This window comes from Triticum dicoccoides, chromosome 6B, assembly GCF_002162155.2.
Source record: "Triticum dicoccoides isolate Atlit2015 ecotype Zavitan chromosome 6B, WEW_v2.0, whole genome shotgun sequence".
Classification (NCBI taxonomy): domain Eukaryota; kingdom Viridiplantae; phylum Streptophyta; class Magnoliopsida; order Poales; family Poaceae; genus Triticum; species Triticum dicoccoides.
The window spans coordinates 304,603,069-304,615,431 of NC_041391.1; the positions used below are offsets into that span (position 1 = coordinate 304,603,069).

At 45.4% G+C, this 12,363-nt stretch overlaps 1 protein-coding gene across 1 annotated transcript in view; it reads right to left on the reverse strand.

Moving 5' to 3' along the window:
* Positions 1-1,241, reverse strand: part of LOC119325367 (gamma carbonic anhydrase-like 2, mitochondrial) — a 9,192-nt gene extending 7,951 nt beyond the window's left edge. Inside the window, exon 1 of the mRNA XM_037599120.1 lies at positions 732-1,241. Coding sequence (XP_037455017.1) covers positions 732-1,125 — 394 coding nt within the window. The 5' untranslated portion in view covers positions 1,126-1,241. The remainder of the gene's footprint in view (positions 1-731) is intronic.
* Positions 1,242-12,363: the final 11,122 nt, after the last annotated feature.

The window sequence follows — 12,363 nt, forward strand, 5'->3', positions numbered from 1 at the left end:
GGATGAGGGGCCCATGTATTGCTGACCCAAGTGGCCAAGGCGCATGGTGGCTGACCTAATAGAAGAGAAGCAAAGGGTATTTGGAAAAGAGACTGACACGAGAAAAAGAGAGTGCGCCGCCATGGCGATTGACAGCAAGCTGGTACGCCCCCCTCCTCGTTTCAACACCAACAAACGAAATATAAAGAACGGTGTTCATCTCAAGAATGCCTCGCATAGACCTCCGAAATGTAAATTACCTTCAGCTCTCCCAGTCAACTTACCCCAAATCCAAATCATCAAACTTTATCACTAGAGAAGGATGCTAGAGAAAGGGGTCCGGGTATTATCAAATTATTACCCAATTACTATTATTATTACTCCCTCTGTCCCATAATATAAGAGCGTTTTTGACACTACTCTTTTGTATTATGGGACGGACGGAGTAGTAGATCTATATTACTGTCGCTCAAATGGATGTATCTAGACATATTTCCGTGCTAGATACATCCACTTGAGCCACAAGAAATATGGATCGGAGGGAGTACAGTTATTATTATATTTCACGAAAGATCAAATTATCCAATTAATTAAGATATAACCAATCGCTCGTCCAATTAGGACGGAATCATACCAACCACAGCACCACATACTAGCTAATTCATCTGAGAACATTCCGCAAGCAGTCATAGTAGTCAGATCTGGGTACTAGACAAGGTAGAAGAAACAGATCGCATATAGAATGGGAAGACCTGTAGAGGCCGACCAGGCGGCGTGGAGGACGGACCGCTCCTGGACGTTGGCGCAGAACCCAAGAGTGATCTTGTTGAGGTCGCCCCGTAGCACGGAGCCGCTCCAGACGGAGGCGCCGTCGTGGACGGTGACCTGCCCGGCGAGCACGGCGTCGGGAGCAACGTACGCGTCGACGGCCACCTTGGGAAGCCACTGCCCCAGTGGTACTAGCTGCCGCTGCCCGCGGTAATCCCACCGCACCCGATCCGCACCTGCCGCCGCGGCTGCGACGGGGGGTGGTGAGGACGATGGCGCAGCGGGGGCGGTGGCGGTGGAGGAGAGGATCCGACGGAGGGAAGGCGCCGCGGTGGCGGAGGCGCGGCGAGAGAGGCGAGACAGGGAGGCGGCGGCCATGGTGGCGTGGTGGTCCGGGAGGTGCGTGGGTCGGGCGAGCAGGCGGTCTTCGTCGCTCTCTCAGACAAGCGCGCCTGGGCTCGGCTTTGTGTGCAAACGGGCTTTTGCAATCGTGCCGGAAAAAAAGGGGAGAAGCTCAGTTTCCCTGAAAACAAAGAAAATATATAAAGAGAAGGCTCGATTGTTAGTACCCATATGTATCAAATTACTTTTTGTCATGGGCATATATATCCATATGCCATCATTGTACATGCCCTAAGCATACGTCTCGACTGAAATTCTTTGACAATGATGAACTCCGTCCGGAATACTGTATATCTTTACGACTGAAATTCTTGTCCTTCTTCTGTCCGGAATTTTGTACATTTTTACTACACGTAATTTGGAACGAATAGAGTATGCAACTTTATTTTCACAAGGTTATTTCAAGATCAATATTTTACAAATGATATACTTGTTGATTGAGAACCCATCCTTATGCGTAAACACATAAAACAATACATTTTTTTAGGAAACCGTTGATCTATTCATCTTTAATTATGATAGTACAACGAATATCAGAAATAATAAAAAATTACATCCAAATTCATAGACCATCTAGCGACGACTACAAACTGAAGCGAGCCGAAGGCGTGCTGCCGTCATCGCCCCTCTTTCCTGATGTCGGGCACAACTTGTTGTAGTGGACGGTCGGGAAGTCGTCGTGCTAAGGTCCCATAGGACCAAATCCCCAGAACAGCAACCGCCGTCGATGAAGATAATTTAGATCGGAAGGATCCAACCCGAAGACACATGAACAAAGACGAACAAAGACCGGATCCAAGCGGATCTACTAAAGACAACCACTGACCAAATCTCGCGAGATCCGCCGGAGATATACCTCCACACGCCCTCCGACGATGCTAAACACACCATTGGAACGGGGGCTAGGCGGGGAGAACCTTATTCCATCTTCAAGAAGCCGCCGCCGTATCGTCTTCTTGAGCAGGACACAAACCTTAACAAAACTTGAAGAAACACCCGAAAACGGAGCCCTCCCGCCGGCAAGGGCGGGGATCCACCGCGCACCCATGGCCCTAAGGGCACGGGAGACGTGGAAGATCGGCGGCGCCACCGACGGGAGGCAGAAATCCTAGCCGCCTTTTCTTGGAGGAGGGACAAAGGGAGGAGTCGTGTACACATAAAACAATACTCCCTTTGTCCCAAGATAAGTGCCTCAATTTTGTATTAACTTTAGTATAAAGTTATACTAAACTTGAGACATCTATTTTGCGACGGTTAGTACAAAGTTATACTTCCTACGTTTCATAATGTAGTGCGTCCGCGTTTTCTGAGGTCGAAGTTTGACCATAAATTTAACCAATGAGACCGACTGCGTCGGAAACGAAAATTATACCACTGATATGAATTCAGTGGTATAATTTTCGTTCCCGACGCAGTTGGTCTCATTGGTTAAATTTATGGTCAAACTCATATCTCGGGAAGCGCGGGCGAACTATATTGTGGAATGGAGGGAGTACTAAACTTGAGACATGTATTTTGGGACGGAGGGAGTAGCACATATCACTGCTACCGATTTTGTTAAAAATTGGGGTTTGTATTCAAATTAAATTGCTCCAACCTCTCCAAGCGAGTAACACACCGGGTTATTAGTCTCAGCCTTGGATTTCAAGAACTATAGTAATTCAATCACATCTTGTCCAGCTTCCGCGTGCAAGGTTCAGAAGACAGATGTATGTGGGTGAATTATCAAAGTGTAAATTCTCACTGCATTATCATACATTATGTTATCTCTATAAGTTGTAGATTAGTCTATATCCCGTGGATCAATCCATGTACCTTTATGCGTAAAAAGTTGGCCAAATTATACACCTTTTGAAAGGAAATCATGTCATAGATGAATAGCCTACATGAAGCACACAAAATTAAATATCTCATAAATATCTAAAAGTGCTCTATCACATCACACTTAGTTATAGCTCCTGCCGGGTTTGTGCGGGCTGCATGCAGGCCATCTTAGCCGGTCTGTCGAGTCCAAGCAAAGGCATCACTGACCTGAATATGCGAACTTAAATGATGAAGCAAGCATGCACTTTGAAATGTGTTTTAAGCTAAAGACTTGCCTACAAATCTGTGGGGCCCAATAGTTAGCGGACCAGGAGTGTTGCGAGGGAGGTTGCGGGCTAGTGTCGCATGGTGACAGCAAGCAACCAGGAGCTAACAGTAAGATATATCATGAGATCAAACAAAATAACAGGTGCAATGCAAGAGATTCCTAAAAATAAATGGATATGATGAGGCTTAATTTTGTTTGTACCTTTGGTTGTGTCTATTACAGCGTTCAAAAGTTTCTTGTTTATAGTTTTTTAAGTAGCACAGGATAGTTACTCAGTATCACTGCAGTAGCAATTCCAGAACTCACAAGTCCACAACCTTAGAATGGCGACTTTTTCCTTAATATCCTAAGCATCAAACCCAAGTTGTAGCACCAAGAATCTGTCACATATTTTAGATGATTTACATGGTGTAATTCCATTAATAGTTAAGAAAAATGTCCTCACCTCTATGTTGCACGTTGGCCAAAGAATGCATGAAGTAAACTTTTACATGTCTCACAAAAAAGGTCTTGCATTGCGCTTGCTTAGTTCATTTGCATTAAGGAAGTGAATCTAATTTTTTGTAAAACCTACATCATATACCTTGTTTAACGCAGGATTCTAAATTGAAATTGTTGTGATGCACCTGGAAAATTGTAAATATGATCATGATCTGCAAAGATAACTATCATATACGTAATCATAAACCTGTGTTTCAGTCCTGCATCCATGATCTTCAGAGGAAGCCAGTTAAGGCAATGGCAAGGAAAACCTGCATTTCAGTTCCGGAAGGATATGCAACAACCATGACATGTGGTGTAGTTCTGGAAGGAAACTACCATCTTGGAGAACATATTTAAATGAATTATTATAATTCTAACTTTTTAGCAGCACCCCTGCATTAAACCATTAATCACATGAAATTGGAAGGTATTATTTGACATCCCATCGAGTACTTGCTTATTATTTGTAAAAATTTGACACCAGAAAAATACTAAACCAAGAAAGCAGAGTATCTAGTTCTGGAAAATTACCACCAAGTTCTGATAATCAATTTACCACTGGCCGACCCGTGCTAGGAGAATGGGTGTAGCCATGTAAATGCCCAAGCAACAAAGAGGGAAGCGGCTCACTACTAGGGAAAAGCCTAGCAGTAGCATGGGTATTAGGTGTATCAGTAGCGCAGTGCCACGCGCTACTGATACGACGCTACAGCTAACATGTATTAGTAGCGTGTGTCGACCCACGCTACTGCTATACATGGCTAGCAGCAACGATCTTTAGCGCAACGCGCTACTGCTAATATCTGTAATGCGCTTATCTAGGGCACGCTACTGGTAAGGGCGCGTTGCTGCTAACTTTATTCCCCTCGCTACTGTTAGTTTTATTAGTTTTTGTTTTTTCTGCATATTTGTTTTGTATTTGAACAGGCTTTATACAATAATTTTTAGCATATCATACACATACAAATGTAATCATAGCATCAAATCATGTCACCATCATAATCATCATCCAACACAAAATGGTCTCTCGTCATCATCTCAAAAAAAGCGATACAAGTCTCAATTACTTGCAACTACATCGTCATCCATCTAAATAATGATATACGCGAGAAGAGCTATCACTATGAGTGAGAGCGAAACTATGCAGTACATGAGTTCGTATCCCTCTCTCGCACTAGCGTGAACCTAAACTAACTACTGGTTGTCGCTCGGAAATCGGAAACTGGTACACCTGGGCCTAACACTCCGGCCACTCGTCGTATACTCCTGGCGTAGCACTTCTTCGCCATCGATGATCTATGCACCTGCATCGTCACATGAGTCGATGACATGCAACATATATAGTTGAGCAACAGAAAGAGACGGACTTGGCAAAAATAGAAGCAACATATCATAAGCATAAATAACAAAGTTCATCGTACCCAAAATGCCCTAACTAGAGTGATCTTCGCTAGTCGAGGAGGACGGTTTAATTACATCACAAATAAAGTTTCGTCATACAAAATGATGGACTAAACGGACACATTATCATATATCGACAACCACTCAAACATGTCATGCCATCCATCCAAGTCAAGGAGATAGTCGCCGAGCTTAGTGAAAGGCTTCAGGTCGAGACGTTGAGCGGCTACGCATGTTCGGACATCTTCCCGCGACATTTGCCCTTCCTCTTAGAACATCCCTGTTTTTTTAGGACCTCCTTCATGATGATTTGGGCAAGTTCACGCTAGATGTGATAGAACTCAGCTCGAAGTTGATGATCCTCGATATCTCCTACGTTCTTTGCCCATTGAGAATATGGGCATCCTCGGATGTAGGTGACATGCGAAGGTTCTGCTGATCCCGTCTGTACTCCAGCATGTGGTGTAGGACATAGAATCCATCACTAAGAGTATCACTCGGTTGCTAGATGTAGCAGAAGTCGGTCTTATGGCTGAAGGCGGGCATGTCGTTCCTCTTCTTCTTGGTCTTAATCTCTCCACCCCGTATGCCATAGAAAAAGATAGCACCGTTGAGAACAGACTTGATGTGGGTGTAATCATTTTTGTTCATGTTCTTCGACGAGTCCAAGTAAAGAGCGTGTGAGTATCGGGGGTAAAGGATGATGAGGACGGCGCGCCCGTGGCTGCGCAAAATAAGTACACCTCAAATTAATTAGCCTCCACCGTGCAAATGAATGATTGAAATTGAAGGAAGGATATCTGTGCGGATGACTTATAGGGGATGATAAGGCACGAGAATTGTCTCCTTGTCCTTATTAGTGACCATAAAATCAAAGATGTAGTCCCTCACGCATTCACGGTGCTCTGCGCATACTGCCAAGAAGGCCTCGTGCATGAAGTACGGGTCAGATACATAGATATAAGGTATTTGCTCAATCCCGATGATGTAGTTCATGTACAAGGCATAAAGGCGGATAAACATAAAATCCAGGTTCTTCAAGTGAAACATGCTGAAGATGTAATCGAATCGAAGGAAGAACTTCTCCGTGGGGAATGTGTTGACGTACAACCTTTGCCGCGGCATGTTAACCATGTAGAGTGGGCATCGTGGATTTTTCGAGGCGATTAGGCTTTTCTCTCTCCGCAGCACATCGTCATGAAGTCTCCTTAGATCGCCGTGTATGGCCTCTACCGATGCCTTAGGTAGGATTGGTTCACCGGGGATATGGTATTTCGCCGCACGGGAACAGGTATACGTTCTTGAACACAAGGCTACGGAGGCGTGAAAGGACAAGTGCTCCCTGGGTGATTTTGTTAACTAATGTCAATGTATCTCTTGTTGGACTAATATTTCTACCTAGTATAGTTCAGATAAACTCAACACTGGAGTGGCATGGACAAGAGGATGTGGAACCCCTTCAAGATGCTAAGGACAAACATTGGCAGAAGCTCAAGACTCTACATTTTCATTTTAGTGATCCAAGATCACATTGAGTCCATAGGAAAGCCAATACTATTAAAAGGGGATGAGGTGTTGCTTAATGGCTTGCTTGCTCAAAGTGCTTAATGATATGCTCCAAAGCCCTCAACCACTTTCTCATATCCACATATGTCCTAAACCTAAAGTCAAACTCGGCCCCACCGATTTGATCTATCCGGCGCCATCGAGTTCATTTGACATAGCCACTGCCAAACTGTAAGTGCATCTAGTGCCACCCCTAGTTGGTTTTGGAGTATTGATGACAAACATGGTTGAGGGACTAATGTGTTTGTGAGAATTGCAGGATAGCACAGGTAGTGTCCCTCATTGACTGTTTACCTACTAGAGATGACCCCTAAAAATGCGTGAAGACATTGAAGACAATGGTGGTTCATGAATACATTCACGACGAAGATTGTGACACATGAAGATATTCACTTGAAGACTATGGAGTGCGAAGACATAGTTGTTTTGTAGTTTCCTTTCTTCTTTATTGAGTCATAGGAACCATCGTACTGTTAAGTGGGGTCCAAGTGAACAAAGTCAGAGTGACTGAAGTGATGCTCAACCAAATCCGATGTCTTCGAGCGAAGACAATCAGAGCAAATCTTATCCAGAGCTGGATGAGTCAGCTTTGCTTGTAGCCTGAGCCAAGCTGCCGTGTGTGTTTGAAATCTGACCGTTGGACACATGTCAGTTCCTTAGTGACCCAGGGTCATTTCAAACATATCAGGTCGGGTTGCCTCCTGGCTATAAATAGCCCACACCCTACACCATAAATTGGCGGCTGCTCAAAGTTAGTGCACGACTTTTGTCGTTTGAGAGCAACCCACCTCCGAAGCATTTGAGAGAGAGATCCTTGCGAGGACAAAGCCCAAAACGCCCAGAGCCAATGAGTGTTAGGCATCACTGAAGTCTTTCTGTCCGTGTGATCCAAAGACTTATTACACTTGAGGACTGTGAATCCTCCAGCCGGTTAGGCGTCGCGTTCTGAGCATCCAAGAGTTATTGTGAATTGCCGGGGAACGAAGTCTGTGAAGGTTTGGAAGTCTACCTCGAAGACTTACCAGAGTGATTGGGCGAGGACTGGGTGTCCTTAGCTCAAGGGGAGTAAGGTGAAGACACAGTCTTCTGAGTTCAATCTCAGCCTCCCTAACTAGACGTACAGTTGTCACAGCAACTGGAACTGGTCTACCAAATCCTTGTCTTCGCCAAGCTACCGGTTCTATCCTCTACTCTCTTTACTTTACAGTTTGTCTTCGTGAAGTCATTGCCTGCCTGCTTGATTCATTTGACTTCATTGTGTGAAGACTTATATCTGTTTAGCTTCGTACTATCTTCCATTCTGATCCTGTCTACCTAGTTCCAGTTAGTCTTCGTGCTTTCACTGTATTGTATGCTTGACTAATGCCTGCCTAGTGTAGTCTTCATTCCGCTGCTTACTGTTGGAAATATGCCCTAGAGGCAATAATAAAAGGGTTATTATTATATTTCCTTGTTCATGATAATTGTCTTTTATTCATGCTATAACTGTATTATCCGGAAATCGTAATACACGTGTGAATACATAGACCATAAACATGTCCCTAGTGAGCCTCTAGTTGACTAGCTCGTTGGTCAATAGATAGTCATGGTTTCTTGACTATGGACATTAGATGTCATTGACAACGGGATCACATCATTGGGAGAATGATGTGATGGACAAGACCCAATCCTAAGCATAGCACAAGATCGTGTACTTCGTTTTGCTAGAGCTTTTTCAATGTCAAGTATCTCTTCCTTAGACCATGAGATCGTGTAACTCCCGGATACCGTAAGAGTGCTTTGGGTGTACCAAACGTCACAACGTAACTGGGTGACTATAAAGGTGCACTACAGGTATCTCCGAAAGTGTCTGTTGGGTTGACACGGATCGAGACTGGGATTTGTCACTCCGTATGACGGAGAGGTATCTCTGGGCCCACTCGGTAATGCATCATCATAATGAGCTCAAAGTGACCAAGTGTTTGGTCACGGGATCATGCATTACAGTACGAGTAAAGTGACTTGCCGGTAACGAGACTGAACAAGGTATTGGGATACCGACGATCGAGTCTCGGGCATGTAACGTACCGATTGACAAAGGGAATTGTATACGGGGTTGATTGAATCCTCGACATCGTGGTTCATCCGATCACATCATCGAGGAGCATGTGGGAGCCAACATGGGTATCCAGATCCCGCTGTTAGTTATTGACCAGAGAGCCGTCTCAGCCATGTCTGCATGTCTCCCGAACCCGTAGGGTCTACACACTTAAGGTTCGGTGACACTAGGGTTATTAGGAAGACTTGTATGTGATTACCGAAAGTTGTTCGGAGTCCCGGATGAGATCCCGGACGTCACGAGGAGTTCCGGAATGGTCTGGAGGTGAAGATTTATATATGAGAAGTTGTCAGGCGGACACCGGAAAGTTTCGGGGGCATATCGGTATTGTACCGGGGCCACCGGAGAGGTTCCGGGGGTCCACCGGGAGGGGCCACCCCTCTCGGAGGGCCACATGGGCCGCAAGGGGCAGGGAACCAGCCCCTAGAGGGCTGGGCGCGCCCCCCCACCTTGGGCCCATGCGCCTAGGGTTTTGGGGGGAACCCTAGAGGGGGCGCCCCCTTTGCTTGGGGGGCAAGTCCCCCCTCCCTGGCCGCCGCCCCCCCTCTAGATCCCATCTAGAGGGGCCGGCCCCCCTTGCCCCTTCCCCTATAAATAGAGGGGTGAGGGGAGGGCTGCAACACACAACCCAAGGCGCAACCCCTCCTCTTCCCAACACCTCACCTCCTCCGTCACGTGCTTGGCGAAGCCCTGCCGGAGTACTGCTTCTCCACCAACACCACGCCGTCGTGCTGCCGTTGGAGCTGTCTTCCTCAACCTCTCCTTCCTCCTTGCTGGATCAAGACGGAGGAGACGTCGTCCGTTCCGTACGTGTGTTGAACGCGGAGGTGCTGTCCGTTCGGCACTTGGTCATCGGTGATCTGAATCACGTCGAGTACGACTCCATCATCACCGTTCCCTCGAACGCTTCCGCACGCAATCTACAAGTGGTATGTAGATGCAAACTCACTCCCTTGACTCGTTGCTTAGATGAACTCATAGATGGATCTTGGTGAAACCGTAGAAAAATTTTTAATTTTCTGCAACGTTCCCCAACAGTGGTATCAGAGCTAGGTCTATGCGTAGTTCTCTATTGCACGAGTAGAACACAATTTTGTTGTGGGTGTAGATCTTGTCAACTTGCTTGCCGCTACTAGTCTTATCTTGCTTCAGCGGTATTGTGGGATGAAGCGGCCCGGACCAACCTTACACGTACGCTTACGTGAGACCGGTTCCACCGACTAACATGCACTAGTTGCATAAGGTGGCTGGCGGGTGTCTGTCTCTCCCACTTTAGTTGGAGCGGATTCGATGAAAAGGGTCCTTATGAAGGGTAAATAGAAGTTGACAAAATCACGTTGTGGTTATTCGTAGGTAAGAAAACGTTCTTGCTAGAACCCAATTGCAGCCACGTAAAAGATGCAACAACAATTAGAGGACGTCTAACTTGTTTTTGCAGCAATTGTCATGTGATGTGATATGGCCAGAAGTTGTGATGAATGATGAATGATATATTGTGATGTATGAGATCATGTTCTTGTAATAGGAATCACAACTTGCATGTCGATGAGTATGACAACTGACAGGAGCCATAGGAGTTGTCTTTATTTTTTGTATGACCTGCGTGTCATTGAAGAACGCCATATAAATTACTTTACTTTATTGCTAAACGCATTAGCCATAGAAGTAGAAGTTGCCATAGAAGTAGAAGTAGTCGTTGGCGTGACAACTTCATGAAGACACAATGATGGAGATCATGATGATGGAGATCATGGTATCATGCCGGTGACGAAGATGATCATGGAGCCCCGAAGATGGAGATCAAAGGAGCTATATGATATTGGCCATATCATGTCACTACTATATAATTGCATGTGATGTTTATTATGTTTTATGCATCTTGTTTACTTAGAACGGCGGTAGTAAATAAGATGATTCCTTATAATAATTTCAAGAAAGTGTTCCCCCTAACTGTGCACCGTTGCTAAAGTTCGTCGTTTCGAAGCACCACGTGATGATCGGGTGTGATAGATCCTTACGTTCACATACAACGGGTGTAAGACAAATTTACACATGCAGAACACTTAGGGTTAACTTGACGAACCTAGCATGTACAGACATGGCCTCGGAACACAGAGACCGAAAGGTCGAACACGAGTCGTATGGAAGATACGATCAACATGGAGATGTTCACCGATGATGACTAGTCCGTCTCACGTGATGATCGGACACGGCCTAGTCGACTCGGATCGTGTAACACTTAGATGACTAGAGGGATGTCTAATCTAAGTGGGAGTTCATTAAAATAATTTGATTAGATGAACTTAATTATCATGAACTTAGTCTAAAACTTTTTGCAAAATATGTCTTGTAGATCAAATGGCCAACGCTCATGTCAACATGAACTTCAACGCGTTCCTAGAGAAAACCAAGCTGAAAGATGATGGCAGCAACTATACGGACTAGGTCCGGAACCTGAGGATCATCCTCATAGCTGCCAGGAAACAATATGTCCTAGAAGGACCGCTAGGTGACGCTCCCGTCCCAGAGAACCAAGACATTATGAATGCTTGGCAGTCTCGTGCTGATGATTACTCCCTCGTTCAGTGCGGCATGCTTTACAGCTTAGAACCGGGGCTCCAAAAGCGTTTTGAGCAACACGGAGCATATGAGATGTTCGAGGAGCTGAAACTAGTTTTCCAAGCTCATGCCCGGGTCGAGAGATATGAAGTCTCCGACAAGTTCTATAGTTGTAAGATGGAGGAAAATAGTTCTGTCAGTGAGCACATACTCAAAATGTCTGGGTTACACAACCGCCTGTCCCAGCTGGACATTAACCTCCCGGATGAGGCGGTCATTGACAGAATCCTTCAGTCGCTCCCACCGAGCTACAAGAGCTTTGTGATGAACTACAATATGCAGGGGATGGTGAAGACCATTCCTGAAGTATTTTCAATGCTGAAGTCAGCAGAGGTTGAAATCAAGAAAGAACATCAAGTGTTGATGGTCAATAAGACCACTAAGTTCAAGAAGGGTAAGGGTAAGAAGAACTTCAAAAAGGACGGCAAAGATGTTGCCGCGCCCAGTAAGCCAGTTGCCGGGAAGAAGTCAAAGAATGGACCCAAGCCTGAGACTGAGTGCTTTTATTGCAAGGGGAAGGGTCACTGGAAGCGGAACTGCCCCAAATACTTAGCAGACAAGAAGGCCGACAACACTAAAGGTATATTTGATATACATGTAATTGATGTGTACCTTACCAGTACTCGTAGTAACTCCTGGGTATTTGATACCGGTGCCATTGCTCATATTTGTAACTCACAGCAGGAGCTGCGGAATAAGCGGAGACTGGCGAAGGACGAGGTGACGATGCACGTCGGGAATGGTTCCAAGGTCGATGTGATCGCCGTCGGCACGCTACCTCTACATTTACCTACGGGATTAGTTTTAAACCTCAATAATTGTTATTTGGTGCCAAGTTTGAGCATGAACATTGTATCTGGATCTCGTTTAATACGAGATGGCTACTCATTTAAATCCGAGAATAATGGTTGTTCTATTTATATGAGAGATATGTTTTATGGTCATGCCCCGATGG